This window comes from Mastacembelus armatus, chromosome 10, assembly GCF_900324485.2.
Source record: "Mastacembelus armatus chromosome 10, fMasArm1.2, whole genome shotgun sequence".
Classification (NCBI taxonomy): Eukaryota; Metazoa; Chordata; class Actinopteri; order Synbranchiformes; family Mastacembelidae; genus Mastacembelus; species Mastacembelus armatus.
This window is the reverse complement of record NC_046642.1, coordinates 24,989,769-25,008,839: the sequence shown is the minus strand read 5'-3', so window position 1 is coordinate 25,008,839 and position 19,071 is coordinate 24,989,769. Positions and strand designations below refer to the sequence as shown.

The following is a 19,071-nucleotide window of genomic DNA, read 5'->3' as shown; positions in this document are numbered from 1 at the left end:
GCAGCTTCAGATTTGACTCGATGTCGCCCGCTCTGGCCCCAGGAATACATTTGACTATGGTCGCTGGTGTCTATAGCTTCACATTTCTGACTATGGAATCGCCAATTATCAGAGTCGGTTTCTCAGCGGGTGTGTCGCAGAGCAGGTATTAGAAATGTGAACAGGCAGGTGATGAGCCATGGGCTTCTGCTTAGGAGTACGTTTCCATCGGACCGTCACCCAGGCTATTTCTCCGGGCTGCTCCGGAGCTGCCCTTGGACTGCCAATGATGAATCTTGACAGAAGCCATGTTACTAGCTAGCTAAGCTAACTGGTAGGCTAACGAACACTAAATCAGGAAATAGCAATAAATACCGGTCAAAATAGAAAGGTACTTGACTAGTACCAGAATGTAGCAGTTAATGAATTATTTAGAGAATTTAGTTGGTTTTTAGGAGTGTTAGACTATAGCTAGTCTGTCGCTAATCTGTAGACGAACTATACAGCACACACAGCGCCACACGCTTGCAATAGGAAGTGATTCAATTCAATTCAATTCAATTTTATTTGTATAGCGCCAAATCACAATACAAATCACCTCAAGGCACTTTACAAAAACTAAAACTAAAAACCCAACAATTCCCTTATGAGCAAGCACTTGGCGACAGTGGAGAGGAAAAAACTCCCTTTAACGGAAGAAAAAAAAAACCTCCAGCAGAACCGGGCTCAGTTTGGGCGGCCATCTGCCTCGACCGGTTGGGGTGAGTGGATAGAGCAGAGAGAAAAGAACAGCAACAATAAACAACAAATAGACACTGCAAGTTGGTGGGGCCAGTAACTGCACATCAGCGATAAACAGCTCCAGGACCAGGGACACCTGCAGAAGGTACAGAGAGAGAGAGAGAGAGAGAGGGAGGGAGAGAGCACAAACTAGGGGAGAGAGAGAGCACAAGGTTAGTAACATTCAATGGTGGAATATACATGAGGTGGGAGAGAAGGGGGGGGGGGGTTAGGGTAGGGGAGCTCAGTGCACCGATGGTCCTCGGGCAGTCTAGGCCTATAGCAGCATAACTAACTAAGGGATGGTTCAGGGTTGCCTGAAGCCAGCCCTAACTATATGCTTTGTCAAAGAGGAAGGTTTTAAGTCTAGCCTTAAAAGTACAGAGAGTGTCTGCCTCCTGAACCCAGGCTGAGAGCTGGTTCCACAGGAGAGGAGCTTGATAGCTAAAGGCTCGGCCTCCCATTCTGCTTTTGAGAACTCTGGGAACCACAAGTAGGCCTGCACTCTGAGAGCGAAGTGGTCTATTGGGATAATATGGTACTATGAGGTCTTTAAGGTATGAAGGAGCTTGATTATGAAGGGATTTGTATGTGAGAAGAAGGATTTTAAATTCTATTCTATATTTTACAGGGAGCCAATGAAGAGAAGCCAATATAGGAGAAATATGATCTCTCTTGCTAGTTCCTGCCAGGACTCTGGCTGCGGCATTCTGGATTAATTGGAGGCTTTTTATTAAGATATTAGGACATCCAGATAGTAATGAGTTACAGTAATCTAGCCTTGAGGAAACAAATGCATGGACTAGCTTTTCTGCATCATTTTGAGACAGGATGTTCCTAATTTTGGAAATGTTTCACTTACCCGGAAACTACAGTCAAGCCCAAAATTATTCATACCCCTGGCAAATTCTGACTTAAAGTTAAACACAGAAGAAAATAAGACGATGGACAAGAGGCATCATTGTGGAAAAAATGATTACTCATTATTAATTTACATTTGAACAAAAAGTGGCATGTGAATAAAAGTAACTTTAAGTCAGAATTTGCCAGGGCTATGAATAATTTCGGGCTTGACTGTATATTCACCTGATGTTACACATCAAATTAACTTTGGATACATGTCTATTACTAAAAATTCTTTCTAGTTCAAGTTTAGCACTGTTTTTAATGTTGGATATTGCGATACCAACACAAGTTGACATGACGTTGAAATAACCGCTGTGACCTGCTTAAAATGATACTCTAGTTCTCACAAGGTACTTCATCCAAATACCAAAGGGCCTCATTGTTATTATAAGCTTAAGTTATTGATTTTTGAAGTAAAGTTTAACTTTTAGAGAGCATTTTAACACAATAACAGACAGGTTTAATTTTGGAAGTCACAGATATTTAACATTAATTAGCAGTAGCTTGTCCAGCTCTCATTAAAGAGGGCTGTGCTCTCAGCAGGGTTAGGTGGCCATAACAGAGCAAAGTTAATTGAAAACTTTAATCTACTTCATGTAAGCCCATACCCACATATTAAAATATGCCTAGATCCACCCTGATACCAACTTCTAGGATCATATTAGAACACCCCAATTCTACCTCAAGTGAATGGTAGTAAATAATAAACGTAACTCTAAATTAAACAATGTGAGTGCATTTTGATTTATAATATATTGAGTTACTGATTTTGTGTGTTTTTTTAATCAATGTGTTTGATACATGGTGACATTTGAATTGATCTTTTACAAAGTTCTACTAATATGGATTAGTAGTAGCATAGGATAGACATTTTATGGCAGTTTGAAGATTAAGCAAGTGTTGCACATCAAATGTAGGATTACTGGAATTAATTTAGTAAAAATGACTAAACTCAGTGCTGAGCTAATTCATAAAGACAGAAAACAGTCAGTATATGTGTATGTGTTTAATAGAGAAGGGAATATCAGTATGTTAGTTTCAGTGGAAGACAGCATGCCTGTATTGGCAGTGATGTACATTAAACAGTGACTGAAACAGAAACCATTTCATACCCTAAGCCAGGTGATCAGTAATCTATGTCTAAATATCATTAATCATCTGAAATCCAGCTTCATTAATCAAGTCTGATGTTTTTACCTACATTAATTATCTCTCTGCTGAATTTGTGTTTTACATCGTTATTTGCCAGCACTTACTCATATCAGGATTTAGTTTTTATCCCATTCTGTTTTCTGTTTTACTTCTGTCTTGTGTTGTGTGGAATTTGAGTCACTTTGAATGACTTGGTTTATCCTGTAATTTTCTATTGCCAGCTACCCATCTACTCTAATCACACAGCAGGAAAAGAATTACAGCCAATGCTCTTTGCAGATTCAAAATTACTTGTTAGCATTAGTCATTAAAAACCAATGGGTCTTGTTGGTCGTAGGCTGTGTGTTTGGCTCAACTGGAGATCCTAACAAGCTTTTCTCTTTGTGTTTGTCCAGTCATTTGGAGACAGAGCGCAGTGCCTTGAAGAGGAAAGAGTGGGAGAGGAGGAACCAGGAGGTGCAACAGGATGAAGACCTGTTCTCTACTGGATTCAATTTGTTTGGAGAACCTTACAAAGTAAGAGCTATTAATTAATCGGTAGTTAATAATTAGACAATGATTGAATCATTTATACATAAATCAGCATTTTAGGAAATATGCTAATTTTTTTTTTTTTTGCACAAGATGTAGATGATGATACCACTTGTGGCTGTGTGCTAAGTGAGCCAGAGGCAATGAGCCTAACATAAAATAGGCTGACACTTTGTCAAGAAATAGCTCCATAACATTACTACACCACAAACAGTATTTATTATTGAATGAATAAGATGCAAAATGCTTAAAGAATTAGTGGTCTTAAGTGGTGTAGGTAAGCATTAGAGGTCGACCGAGCCGATTAATCGGCCGTTTTTTTGCACATTTTAATTAATCGACATCGGCCCATTTCGCTGCACATTAGGCCGATTTATAGGCAGGCACATCTGCTACCAGCTAAGCGTTGAGAGACAGAGCAACGCACACACTGTAGCCGTGCCCTCTTTACATTTTACACACACGACTTCAGCTAATGATGGCAGGGGAAAACCATTCGTTTCCAATGCGTAATTACATGGTAGCATATTAGAATTGACGCTGACTGTCATGTGTGCAACAAATCTGAAAGTAGAAACGCGTGAAATTCAGACGAATATTCTTGCTAAAACATGCAGGATAACTTTCCACAATAAATGTGCCTGTGCGTCCGACACACAACACGGGCACGATGCTCCCACCAAAAAATACACTTTTAATGAAGAAAGTTAATGTGCACGTTTTAGCCTAAGTTTTGTCTGAACTGCGTGCGTTTCTATTTTCACATGCAAATGACTTGTTGCACATATGATTTGTTTACGCATATTCTTAGACTATAGCCCTTTGAATTATAGCAGTGTCTGTCAACAAACATAAGGATTGTGACAGGTACCCTGTAATAAATCAATCCTCAATAAATGTTTAATTCAAGCAATGAAATCACTTTCTATTCCTTGTGAGATCAAGGGGGAAAATTAAAATTGGCCAAACAAATCAGCCAAAAGAATCGGCATCATATATCGGCTATCGGCTGCCCTGATTTCTAAAAAGTAAGCATGTTGTAGAGCTGTGCTAATGTTAGCTTCCATCCTAAGACTATTCACCTCTGTACTACAGCACCATACATTATGGCCTTTTCATCTGTTTCTCAAAAGGTGCATTTGCCAAAAAATGCACCTACCAAACCACCAAATCAAAATGCAACTAGCGAACTGTTTAAAGGAATGAAACACTCACTAATGCAGGCCAAGCTACAGTCAGTAAACTGAACTCACTCTTCATTACAGTCAGGCTGAGGTGTGATTCTTAACACCTGGTGCTGTTTTCTATACACACAGTGTTCTCTCATTGCTGTTAAGGAGACAGTTTTATATTTTGCTGTTAAGGTTTGATTGATCTCCGCGGGAGGAGAAGTGGACATATCTGACATCAGAATTTAATTTGGGTAAATGGAGTGAATTTACGACATCTTAATCAGTAAGGATGGCCCGCTCTCCTGTAACAGGGCCACGCTTCATGATTTAGGCTCATGTGAAACCATTTTGCCTTGTGCAAGCAATAAATTGAAAGGGATTGCTATTGCTTACCAACCTTTATCCAAACAGTTTTTGTACTATATTGCACTGTAATGCTGTTTATGCTGATGATAAAACTGATGAAGGCTTATGGATAATTATAATTTTCCACGTACTGGTCCCCTGAGCCAAAGAGTGTAATATCCTTGAGCATAAGGTCCAGGTCTGTTCTGTTCTGAGGTGCTATCATTTTGTTTCTTTAGCTGAAAAAGAACTATCTATGCATGAAGTCCATGGCCACTCTCCCGCCCCTGTGTATAAAATTGATTTCGGTTTGTTAACTCTCATTTTCTACTGCCAGGCACTTCAACACTTGGTTATGCTGCCAAGTGTATCAACCTTGGGACAAACTGGCTTTGAATCTTGACAGAATGTGTTTAACTGCTGCTGTGTCTGAAAACAGAGGACACAAGGACTTCTCACTAAGACGCTGCTTCAGGTTCAGGGGCAGTGGAAGCACATGAGAGGCTTTTCTGATAATGAATTTAATCCAAGGTGCCTTCATACTCCAACTAATTGTGTCCAACTAATTAATGGTGCTAAGGTGAGGTCAAGATGTGTGTGTGTGTGTGTGTGTGTGTGTGTGTGTGTGTGTGTGGTAATGAGAGAGCAAGGATGACTGTGGATTGAGCTGCTTGATGGGTGATACTTCAAAGAGTGCTGATGCTGTTAATGACACTTGAGGGGATGATGCATTTTGGCATCTCTTAGCTGCTTAAACAATGACAGTGATTTGATCCAAATAACAACATTGTTTACTTGTTTTGGACCTGCTATATGACATCCAGTGTCCAACCTTCACCCCGCTCTTTTGGCCTCTCTATAGAAAACACTGAATTATGAGATGCAGAATTGTCACATATGGATGTAATCTCTACGAATACAGGAGTGATGCTTTCACATTATGCAGCATCTGACCAGCACCTTCCTGAAGTAAAGTTTGAAGATTTTTATGTCTCATTAATTCTAATCATTAACTTATCACAGGAATTATAACTGAAGGTAGAATAAATTAGATAGCAGTAACTGGCCCGTAGGAGTGACTGCATCATTAACAGGGATAACATGTTTATTTTCCAACTAATCTTTTTCTTCCTTGCACTTCTTCAGTTTATCTCTCACTGCTGCTAAACTTGAAAAACAGCTTTGGCACGCCGTCCTACTTTCATCTGCTGATTTATTTGCCACACTAAGTTTTTGCTTTACTTCATACAATTCTGTGGATTTACCTAGGGCCTGTATACCCCTCACTGCACTTTCTGAGTCTCTGTGTAGGTTCTGACTGAACTTGTTCCTTTTGAGATCTATATCAGCTCTTTTTCATTATCACATAGGATTTATAGAATTTTTATCATTCTGGCCCAATCTCTTCATTGATTTTTTTGTCTTTTTTTCTTTTGTTCTTTTTTTTTTCTAACCATCTGTCTGTTTTTTCTCTGTACTGGTATATATATCATATGTCCATCACACTCTGCCTCTTTCTCTCTTCCTCTCTCCCATATGCACTCTCAGCTATTAGCTAATCCCTCTTCTAATCCTGTTAAAGAGCGTTATGCTGTTAGTAGCTATTTGGGAAGACCTATTCACACACATACCCAGTTACAGGCACACACAGGTATTCATCCAGTACTTCTCCTCTGTTTTCCATTTTGCCCTTCTGTAAATGTGTTTTCTGTTCCTCTTTAGCCACCAGATCTTTTATTCATGAGCCTGAGATGGAGAAGAAGAAATGGGCTAATTTATTCACAGCTAACTGTGGCTCGCCATGGTGTGTAGTGTTTGTGTACATGCGTACACACAGAAATTACATCTGTTCAGATTATTTGAATGCAATTCTCTCCTTTCTTGTAAATAAGGCTTTATTCTCTGCCCTGTTTAATTTTTTGGTATTTTTATGCTTTTATGCTTTATTAGAGTGTAAAATAAATGATAGAGTGAATTGAAGGAACACATCGTGTTGGGCAGAGTTACAGGCATGGGATAAAGGAAATGAATGTTGCTTTGAACCACTTAGATTAAAAGAAAGTGTGTAAACTGCAGAGCCACAAGGACCCAGGAATATCACTACCCGTGGTCTGTCTATAATTTGTTATAATAGCATAGATACTGTTTCAATGTGTGTTCTTTGTCATGTGCAAATCCAACATGTCCCTAATGTGTTAAAGCTAGAATATGTGTTCTGAAGCTGGTGCTAGCAAGAGACTTTGGAGGAAATCTCTCTGGTCCCCCCATGCCTCCCTCTCCTTGCTTGGTTACGCTCCACCCAGTCCTTCACCTACAGGCTTGTTGCATCCACTGTCTCATCTAATGCACGAATCAAGAGCTTGATAATCTATTAGTCAGACATCTTCCAGAGGCTAATACTAGCTTGAAGACGCAGTGTGAGAGGATTAGTAAAACAAAATCAAGTTCCCATATTCAATGACAGCTGTGACTTTGGCCAGTCTGGTTGGAACTCAGAACCTTGAAAAGGGAATATCTGTGCACAGCTGCAAGGCTGTTCAAAGAGTGTAGGCCCCTGCAAGCCTTTGACTCGACCTCTATGTTTTATTATTTAATTGTCTGGTCTACAAATTATATTCCATATTTTGACATCTTTCTCTTCCAGGGTAAGAAGGCTGCAGGTTACAGTGGAAATTATTAGTCTGAGCTTTAGAAACAGGTGCTAATTTGGTAGATTCATCTGGCCATTGATTCTGATGGATGTGAAAAATAGTGCTTGAGCAGTACAGCAGAGATTCATGTTTTAGCCGATAAATTAATGAAACAAAACTCTCCATTGTTGCATATATGCATTGAAAGCAAGATGTATATGACAAGCTGGATTACTTAGACTGCATATGGTCCCTAAGGAACTGCCGTCCAGTGTGAGTATGTGTCATGTTCCCCTTTGGGACTTCCTGTCGGAGACCTTTTACTTTGAAAAGACTTCCTCTTTCCCCTGCACTGGTACCCGGCAGCTTCACACAAATTAACTGAATTAGTTTCACCTGTTGTCCATTAACGTTTGGTTTCTCCCTATTTATACTTCCCTGGTTTCTTTGTGTTTGTAGAAGCATTATTACATATGGTACAGGAGTGTCATTGCAAATGTTTTGTATAGTATGCTACCGTTTCATTCGGTTTTTCTTGAGTTTCTCGTTTCATTCGGTGATTTTCAGTTTCCCATTTGATTCGGCTGTGCTTTTTGTATTTTTCCTTGCCCTGGTTATCCCTGGAGAAATAAAATCTTGTTTTTGTTTGTTTTGTCCTACCTCCCCTTCTTCCCTCCTTCTCTCCAGCACCACCACTGACATGTAACAGTAAGGCTTAAAAATGTAGTCAATCAATTAGAAAATTTGAGAAAATACTTGCAAAATGGATCACATTCCCGTCTGCCTCAGTTATGGTTTGTGTATGGAAACACGTGAAATGAAGGATTTTTTCAATGATAACAAAATCTAGCAATTAAGCTTACCATTACGCTTACATTGCCCTCCATTAGAGCAAATACTCACGTGGTGTTACTATACTAATTTGTAAGGTTGTGAAGTGTCTACACATACACTAACGCACACACAATTCCCTCCTCAGCAATAAGACCTCTCCATGGATGGTTATTACAGTATAATTTGTTTATTGACTGATGCTGTTTGCATAGGAAAAACAGAAGCACACATGCACAGACACACAAAAGCAAGATTTGTGTTTTGCTGATAAAAAAGCCATAAGCATAATATTTGTGAATTCTTGTCTTTGTCTTTGAGCTGACAAACCATGAAATAGATATGTGCTTAATTTTACTTACAATGACTGAAAATAAATGTAGTGTGATAATTGTTGATGACAGACTCAAACAGATCTACATGATTGGTTTTAAATTCAGCTACAATCGCTGTATGTGTGTGTTATTGAGTGGAAGTCCTTGGAAAATATTACCTAAAATTATTAATATCCTACTGCCTATGAACATAAATTCATTATTCATGAATTCATTAACCTCTCTAAATACAGGCAATTTCATGCAATTTTGAAAATTACATGAAGGCTCTTGCTCTTTCTCATACATTTCACCCAAGCCTGCTGTAGCTTTATTGGGCATTATCACTCCACAGGGGTGATTAGCAGAGCACAGGTTGTCTGCTACTTTTTCTATATGGCTATGAAAAATATCTTGAACTGAAGAATAATATAATATGTAGAATAAAATTACAGGGCCACATTTCACAGTGATCTTATTCAGTGTTTCATTGTTCATCATTTGTCCTTAATTCGTGTTGAAACATCATGATTAAATTATAGCCTGTAGCTCTTGAATAATTCAAACATTAGCTCGGGGTAACAGATTTTGTTGCACAGGTATAAATGAAATGGCATAAATATGTACTGGTCCTCATTTTGTCCTTGTCTCTTTTTGTAAGAATATGGTTTCAAATATAGAACTTCTGAGACCACTGCTGATTGCTCCTGTCCTTTTAAAACTGCTAAATGATCAAGTCATATAGTTTCACCATTAAAGAAGCTGTCAATGACTGACACAAGCTATTCTGAGAGATATTTCAGCATTATCACATAGCAGCTGAATGTGCACCCGCTTCATATATTAATAAGACCTGCACTGTTCTCCAAGTGATGATTGTTTGAGAATAAGGGTAATAATGAATCCTACCTCATTAATTTTACTGCTTCAGTCTGGAGTAAACCCTCTTAATGGTGGCATGTGCTTAATTAATCATCTCGTCTTGATGTTTGGTCAATGGTCACCCTATCCATCTCTCACTGTTCCTCTCAGGATGAATAAAGAGTCAAGTGTGGAAAAATGGAAAATTTAATTCTCCTCTGTCTCTCCCTCCCTTCTCTTTTCATTTTCTCTTTCTTCTTTCAGACTAATAAAGGTGATGCGTTGGCCAGTCGTGTCCAGAACACACTTGGCTCCTACGAAGAAATGAAAGACCTTTTAACCAGCCATTCCAACCAAAGCCACTTGGTGGGAATCCCTAAAAGCAGCAGCACAAACAGCAACCTCCAAACACCGACCACTTCAACTACAGATAGGCCCACCATGGACCCCCAGCTTTTTAATGAAACCTTGAGTGGAGGAACAGGTGGAGGTCGAGGAGCAGAGGGAGCTGGAGACAAAAGAATTGGAAATATGCCTTTGTCTTTGACTTCCATGCAACCTCCTGCTTCAACCACATTGTCGTCCAGCACGACCACAATCCCACATCAGAATTCAAGAAAGTCCAGAAGCTCCATGGATTGGTCAAGGGGAGGCCATGGACAGAGTACTCAAGGGCCAGCCCTGGTTCTGGGGTTAGGACAGAACGGGCAGGGGCAGGTCACAGGAGGAACCACAAGTAGCAGAGTGAAAATGTCTTTACTAGAGGAACAGCAAATGCAAAGACATGAAGGCCTGTTTAGCTCACTGAAAGATGAACTGGGGTTAAAAGGAGATTCAAGCCCTTCTTCCTCCTCTTCATCCTCTTCTTCCTGTTCTTCCTCTTCTAGAAGACACTCTTCCCACCCCTCCAAGGCACTTTCTCTCCCAGGTAGGGAAATATGCTTTTTGCTTTCAGTCTCAAGAGTCTTATGTGCATCAATTACAAAACTAGTCACTGTAACTTAGCATAACAAAACAAAAACACTGATGTGAGCAGAAAGGGAAGAGACAAGTCATATTAAAAAAAGTCAGCCAACCAGCACTCTAAATGTTACTAATTCATATGCTATATCTCACATTAGCTATGGATGTGGACAGCACTGGACTGGCTGTTTCTCCTGTTCACCATATGAAAGTTAAGCTAATGAAACATTCATGCAATGTTGGCAAAATGGATAAAAACAGGAAAACCTCTAGTTATTCGATTCTCAAACAAATACTTTACAACAAAACATAAATTAATTAGTAACTAAATTACATTAACTACATTGCATTATCGATTCGTGAATAATCTTTGTATTTTCTAGAGCTCCACTATGAATACAGATAAATAATTTCCATATAAAACAGACTCTATCACCTTTTAGGCAGGCTTTATGAAAATCAACATCTGCATTAGATGGTAACCACAATTATTTGATGCTAGCATGTTGCTGCACCACAACCCTTGTGGTTGATTTGAAAACCACCCAGCAACAAATAAATTGTTTTGATTATGATTGGTTTCAACCATCTGGGAGAAGGATTTTTTGGCTTTCAACCTTCATTAAATTTTGTCAGTACAGAGCAGAGCAATATTGTACAGGTGTTGCTTTGGTGGTTTTTGAACTTCCCTTTGGTTTTCTTCTCTTTTTCCTCTCTTTTCACAGATGGTGGCAATTTTCGATCTTCTACCATTGATGGTGGCCATTTTAAGTCTTCCACTAACACAGAAAATGGTGGACATTTTAAATCGTCCCCTTTTGAAAATGAGACAGGTTCTCACCTCTCGACTTCCTCCTCCCCGCTAGCATCAACATCAGTTCTGACCACGCCCACTCATGGCCTGACCACGCCCACCTTCCCACCTGGTAGCCTATCAGGGAAATCAATTGCAGTGCAGCAGAAACCCACAGCGTATGTTCGACCAATGGACGGCCAGGACCAGGCACCTAGTGACTCTCCCCAGCTTAAACCCTCTTTAGTGGCCACTGAAGGATTCAACAACAGTCAGGTGTATGGTGGAAACTCTGGAAATGTGAAGAATAAGCTGCCAAAACTGACTTTCAACCACACAGGAGAGGTAAGACAACAACTGTTGTGACTTAGTTACACATCTTATTGCTAAATGGTGTATAGATTTTTGTCAAAGCATTATTTAACACCAGTGGTTATGATATCTTAACCTACTCAACCAGCACAGGAGAACAGCCCGGCTGCGTCTTTCCTTTTACGATACTAGACTTTGACGTTTATAGCAATATACACATGCTATATATCCACATAACCAGCAGAAAGCCCGCTAAAAGCTCAACAAAACACAATTGAAACAATAAGCAGTTAAAGGGCCACATATCAAAAATAAGCTAAAGGTGCAAGACTAAAAAATGTCATGAACAATGCTTTGAATTGAACATAATTAATAATTTGATGCTAGTGCGTCATGCTATACACCATTTGAAAGCTAACACTAAGCAGGCTCTAGCAGTGAGTGAATAGCAAAAGTTTTTGTAAAGAGAAACTTCTTAAAAACTTTTAACTATTGTCATTGTGAAATTTATAAACCTTTTAAAAACAGATTTGTTCTAAAAGTGATATTGGAAAATCAATATGAATTACAGTGGGTACGGAAAGTATTCAGACCCCTTTAAATTTTTCACTCTGTGTCATTGCCGCCATTTGCCAAAATCAAAAAAGTTCATTTTATTTCTCATTAATGTACACTCAGCACCCCATCTTGACAGAAAAAAACAGAAATGTAGAAATGTAGAAATGTAGGTCATAAGTATTCAGACCCTTTGCAGTGACACTCATATTTAACTCACATGCTGTCCATTTCTTCTGATCCTCCTTGAGATGGTTCTGCTCCTTCATTGGAGTCCAGCTGTGTTTAATTAAACTGATTGTACTTGATTAGGAAAGGCACACACCTGTCTATATAAGACCTTACAGCTCCCAGTGCATGTCAGAGCAAATGAGAATCATGAGGTCGAAGAAACTGCCCAAGGAGCTCAGAGACAGAATTGTGGCAAGGCACAGATCTGGCCAAGGTTCCTAAGAGCACAGTGGCCTCCATAATCCATCCATCCATCCATCCATCTTCTACCGCTTATCCGGGGCCGGATCGCGGGGGCAGTAGCCGAATCAGGGATACCCAGACTTCCTTCTCCCTGGACACTTCCTCCAGCTCTTTCGGGGGGACACTGAGGCGCTCCCAGGGTAGCCAGGAGACATAGTCCCTCCAGCGTGTCCTGGGTCTTCCCCGGGGCCTCCTCCCGGTGGGACATGCCCGGAACACCTCCCCAGGAAGGCGCCCAGGAGGCATCCGAAACAGATGCCCGAGCCACCTCAACTGACTCCTCTCGATGTGGAGGAGCAGCGGCTCTACTCCAAGCTCCTCCCGGGTGACCGAGCTCCTCACCTTATCTCTAAGGGAGCGCCCGGCCACCCTGCGGAGGAAGCTCATTTCAGCCGCTTGTATCCGCGATCTCGTTCTTTCGGTCATGACCCAGAGCTCATTGACCATAGGTCATGACTATAGGTGAGAGTAGGAACGTAGATTGACCGGTAAATCGAGAGCTTCGCCTTCCGGCTCAGCTCCTTCTTCACCACAACGAACCGGTACACCGACCGCATTACTGCTGCCGATGCCCCGATAACCCGTCCTCGACCACTGCCCGATCTACTATGCACCGGCCCCTTATGGATCCTCCTGCGGGTGGTGGGTCCACAGAAGGGTAGGGGAGCTCAGTGCACCGATGGTCCTCGGGCAGTCTAGACCTATAGCAGCATAACTAAGGGATGGTTCAGGGTTGTCTGAAGCCAGCCCATGCTTTGTCAAAGAGGAAGGTTTTAAGTCTAGCCTTAAAAGTACAGACAGTGTCTGCCTCCTGAACCCAGGCTCGGAGCTGGTTCCATAGGAGAGGAGCTTGATAACTAAAGGCTCTGCCTCCCATTCTGCTTTTGGAAACTCTGGGAACCACAAGTAGACCTGCACTCTGAGAGCGAAGTGGTCTATTGGGATAATATGGTACTATGAGGTCTTTAAGGTATGAAGGAGCTTGATTATGAAGGGATTTGTATGTGAGAAGAAGGATTTTAAATTCTATTCTATATGTTACAGGGAGCCAATGAAGAGAAGCCAATATAGGAGAAATATGATCTCTCTTGCTAGTTCCTGTCAGGACTCTGGCTGTGGCATTCTGGATTAATTGGAGGCTTTTTATGGAGATATTGGGACATCCAGATAGTAATGAGTTACAGTAATCTAGCCTTGAGGTAACAAATGCATGGACTAGTTTTTCTGCATCATTTTGAGACAGGATGTTCCTAATTTTGGAAATGTTGTGCAGGTGAAAGAATGCAGTTCTAGAGATTTGTTTTATGTGTGAGTTAAAGGACATGTCCTGGTCAAAAATAACTCCAAGGTTTTTTACAGTAGTGCTAGAGGCCAGGGTTATGCCATCTAGAGTAGCTATAATTTGAGAAAAGTTATTTCTGAGATTTTTTGGCCCAAATATAATGACTTCTGTTTTCTCCGAGTTTAAAAGTAGAAAGTTACTGGTCATCCAGGCCTTTATGTCAGTTAGACAGGCTTGAAGTCTGGTTAACTGGTTTGTGTTAACAGGTTTAATAGATAGATATAACTGAGTGTCATCTGCATAGCAGTGGTAATTAATAGAGTGCTTCCTAATGACATAGCCTAAAGGAAGCACATACAGGGTGAACAGAATCGGTCCTAGCACGGAGCCTTGTGGAACTCCATAACTAACTTTTGTTCGTGTGGAAGGTTCATCATGGACATGAACAAACTGGAATCTGTCCGATAAATAGGATTGGAACCACTTTAACGCTGTTCCTCTGATACCAATCACATGCTCCAGTCTCTGTAATAAGATGTTGTGGTCAATGGTGTCGAATGCTGCACTAAGGTCGGTGCATGTAGTGACTGAGGACAGTCCTCAGCCACTACATGCACCGTCACACTACATGCCAGTAGAGACCACTGGCCACTGGCCCTCGCTACTGGCCACTACAGCCAGTAGAGAGATGGGAGAAAGTTCCACAAAGTCAACTATCACTGCAGCCCTCCACCAGTCGGGGCTTTATGGCAGAGTGGCCCGACGGAAGCCTCTCCACAGTGCAAGACACATGAAAGGCTGCATAGAGTTTGCCAAAAAACACATGAAGGACTCCCAGACCATGAGAAATAAGATTCTCTGGTCTGATGAGACCAAGATTGAACTTTTTGGCGTTAATTCTAAGCGGTGTGTGTGGAGAAAACCAGGCACTGCTCATCACCTGCCCAATACAATCCCTACAGTGAAACATGGTGGTGGGAGCATCATGTTGTGGGGGTGTTATTCAGCTGCATGGACAGGACGACTGGTTGCAATTGAAGGAAAGATGAATGTGGCCAAGTACAGAAATATCCTGGAAGATATCGGAACAACTCTGTGACCGTTCTTGACTGGCCCAGCCAGAGCCCTGACCTAAACCCAATTGAGCATCTCTGGAGAGACCTGAAAATGGCTGTCCACCAACGTTCACCATCCAACCTGACAGAACTGGAGATGATCTGCAAGGAAGAATGGCAGAGGATCCCCAAATCCAGGTGTGAAAAACTTCCCTTATCAACTTATCAAAACTTATCATTCCCACGAAGACTCATGGCTGTACTAGCTCAAAAGGGTGCTTCTACTCAATACTGAGCACAGGGTCTGAATACTTATGACCATGTGATATTTCAGTTTTTCTTTTTTAATAAATTTGCAAAAATTTCTACATTTCTGTTTTTTTTCTGTCAAGATGGGGTGCTGAGTGTACATTAATGAGAAATAAAATGAACTTTTTTGATTTTGGCAAATGGCTGCAATGACACAAAGAGTGAAAAATTTAAAGGGGTCTGAATACTTTCCGTACCCACTGTAAATTAAATAAAAAATTAAATTCAGAGCTGAATGCAAGAATTAGCCCAGTGACACTTCTATAGTTCACTGAATAAACAGTATTATTTGTTGTTTTAGGGGAAGTGAATCCATGTGCTTGGATCACAGCCAGGTGCAGTGACAGAAGAAAACCTGTACCATAGATGTATAATTGTGCAAATAGATTTGACTGAAAATAGGAATTGCGGCATGTACAGTAACTCCTCCTAAAACCAGTATTTTACTGAAATAGTGAAATGTCATGATAATATGCTGGTTTGATTTAATAATCTCTCTCAGTGAATAGTTAGTTGAATAGAAGTCACAGTAAAGTAAGAAATTTGCATTCATGCATGGAAATTGTCAGTATTTTTGGCCACAGCGCAGTCAGTGATGCAACAGGGGTTTTGCTTCTGGGGGATGATTGAAGCTCCCGCTGTGACATTACTAAGTTTCATTACAATCTATTATAGGGTTTTATTATTTATAATATTTAATATTATAATATTTAGGGTATTATAGGGTTAATAACACAATTTTGAACAAGCTAAAAATGGATTAGTTTAATTTAGAAATATGTAGTTTTTTATTAAACATAAGTAGTTCAGAGGCTGTTTGTGTTTGTTTGGCTGTTTTTCAAGTTAAAAGCAATCAGAGTAATTTGATTGAAAGAATTTCTCCAGTGCAAACAAGTATTTTTTCACTACCCTTTTAGTTTTAGAAAGTTTAAAGGAAAATTGCACCTTTTTCCTGCTCAGCTGACCTGCTGTCATTTTAGCCTTATTATTTATTTTACATTTTATTTATGTTTGACCAAGCATAATCTAAATATATGATATGAAAACATTGTTTATTAAATAAATGTGCCTTAGTATATCTCTTTTAACTTACAAGTAGTTAAGATTTAGATCACTCTTAGCAGAATCTAAAATGTATTCATGACTTTCTGGTTGAGATGTTGAACAATGACCAATACTGTGACTTCTGATAATGTGGGTTTGAGTGTCTGGTTTTTTTTTTTTAGATCAGGAATGTTCTGTTGTTCATATCCAGTACTCTGTTCTGTAGTCACACATTTGGCTAATTGTTATGTCAGATGAATCTGACAGTAACCAAACTCCTCCACAAGTCTCTCTCTGACTCAGTCTACTTAACTTTCTGACCTACTGTCTCTCTCTCCCTCTTTATCGCTCTCTCTCTCACTCACTTTCCTTTTCAAAACAGCAAGAAACACCAGGCTTGATGATGGGTGTGTGTGGGTATGAGTGTGTGTGCTGTGTGAAAGTAGACAGGCGAGTAGTCATCCATATCGAGCAAGCCAGCTGTTCCTGCGCTTTGATAGCGCTTGTGTGTGTTTTTCAGCGTGTGCGTCTGTGTGGCGCTCCAAATGAGCCTGAGATGGAGCATTGAGCATATGGCATCGAGAAGGAGAAAGCAAAAGAAATAGGAGAGAGGGAGGAAATTAAAATATACTTTACTTTCAACACTTTGTCATGGAGAGCAACTACATTCATGACCATAAGTGTTTTCTTTCACTTTATTTCACCCACACATCCATGGAAGCTCCACTGTCTTACTGTTTAGGTTTCACTACTCTACTACTGCTCATTACTATTTATTCTGATGAGAGTTTATTGGAAGGGAAATGTAAACTCAATATTGACCAGGGGGAGGAGGGATAAGAGAGGAAAAGGGGAGACTGATGAGGAGAAGTGGAGGGGGCAAGGTGGAGAGAATTATGGATAGAGGAAAACAATGATAGAATGATTACAGCACTTTATCATCGCTGTATTTGTTCCGGTCAGATGATGTTATTGGATGTTTTCTGCTGCTTAAACAGCAAATAGCAACAAATCAGAAGATTGAACCAAATGTGTCTGTGAGAATCTCACTGTTCATTTTCTGTCAGCAAACAAAGCTTTTAAGTGTCACATTTTACCCTTTGATTGGTAAATCTGCTAAACTGATGGTTTAGTAACACAAAGTAACTGTGCTATCCCTAAATGTGTCCGGTGAATGCAATACCAATAAAAGAAATGCCTGTGGGGTGAATGAGCATGATTAATTTTGTATGTAATTGTTTTCAAATTAGTTCAGGTGCCATGAATGAGTTTGAAATATTCAATATTTGGCTCACAGTTCTGTTGTTGCGTGTTGAGTCATTGTGTGAGTGTGTCTGTGTGCATGTGTGATTGTGGGCGTGCAATAAGCCTTTTAACCACTGAAGGTTTGCGTTAGCACTATAGAATTATTGATTGGAGTCTTTAGACCCGAGTTGGCGTGTATGAGTGAGGGAGGGAGAAGAAGAGTGATAACACTATTTATCTTTTTCTAACTGTTACAGTAGACTTAAATCCACCTCTGGCCACACACACATACATACAATAACAAACATTTCCTGTAGTTGTCAGCAGTTTTATAGAGAGGCACATGGTGTTACTCTGTATTGATCCACTTTGAGATATTCAATTCAATTCAGTTTTATTTGTATAGTGCCAAATCACAATACAAATCATCTCAAGGCACTTTACAAAAACAAAAAACCCAACAAATCCCTTATGAGCAAACACTTGGCGACAGTGGAGAGGAAAAACTCCCTTTAAAGGAAGAAAAAACCTCAGCAGAACTGGGCTCAGTTTGGGCAGCCATCTGCCTCGACCGGTTGGGGTGAGTGGATAGAGCAGAGAGAAAAGAACAGCAACAATAAACAACAAATAGACACTGCAGGTTGGTGGGGCCAGTAACTGCACATCAGCGATATACAGCTCCAGGACCAGGGACACCTGCAGAAGGTACAGAGAGAGGGAGAGAGGGAGAGAGGGAGAGAGCACAAACTAGGGGGGAGAGAGAGCGCACAAGGTTAGTGGTGGAATATACGGGGGGGGGGTGTTAGGGTTAGTGTAGGGGAGCTCAGTGCACCGATGGTCCTCGCACAGTCTAGGCCTATAGCAGCATAACTAAGGGATGGTTCAGGGTTACCTGAAGCCAGCCCTAACTATACACTTTGTCAAAGAGGAAGGTTTTAATCTAGCCTTAAAAGTACAGAGAGTGTCTGCCTCCTGAACCCAGACTGGGAGCTGGTTCCACAGGAAAGCTTGATAGCTAAAGGCTCTGCCTCCCATTCTGCTTTTGGAAACTCAGGGAACCACAAGTAGACCTGCACTCTGAGAGCGAAGTTGTGTATTGGAATAACATGGTACTTTAACCCTCTGGGGTCGACGCACGCGCCGGCACGTTTTGACGCATCTTTTCCTGATAAGGCCGAAACAAACTTAAATTATTCCATCAATTCTGATCGTACAGATAAAAGGTCTAGTTTTAGTGGTATACCATCATAATAACAACAAAATGTTGTGCTTTTTTTAAATACATTTTTAAATAAATTTTTTTTGGCCTTTCTGGACAAAAAGTGTCTTAGAAAATTTAAATCAGTGTATTGTTTACTGTGAATGTGTGAACAAGATGACATTCACAGCACTCTGAAGTAAACACTTTAGCCTACAACATGCAGGTCTCCAAAGTCTTGTGAACCAATGTTCTGTTTGTGTTTTATGGTCTTATTTCAGTGAGTAAAAAATTGCAGTTTTTCACTAACCATGCATAAACACTTTTTTCTCAAAAACAC

At 40.4% G+C, this 19,071-nt stretch overlaps 1 protein-coding gene across 1 annotated transcript in view; it reads left to right on the top strand.

Moving 5' to 3' along the window:
* aff2 (AF4/FMR2 family, member 2) overlaps window positions 1-19,071 on the top strand; it is a 226,209-nt gene that overhangs the window by 73,602 nt on the left and 133,536 nt on the right. Inside the window, exons 2-4 of the mRNA XM_026330408.1 lie at window positions 3,213-3,333; window positions 9,766-10,429; window positions 11,190-11,602. Of these exons, the coding sequence (XP_026186193.1) occupies window positions 3,213-3,333; window positions 9,766-10,429; window positions 11,190-11,602 (1,198 nt within the window). The remainder of the gene's footprint in view (window positions 1-3,212; window positions 3,334-9,765; window positions 10,430-11,189; window positions 11,603-19,071) is intronic.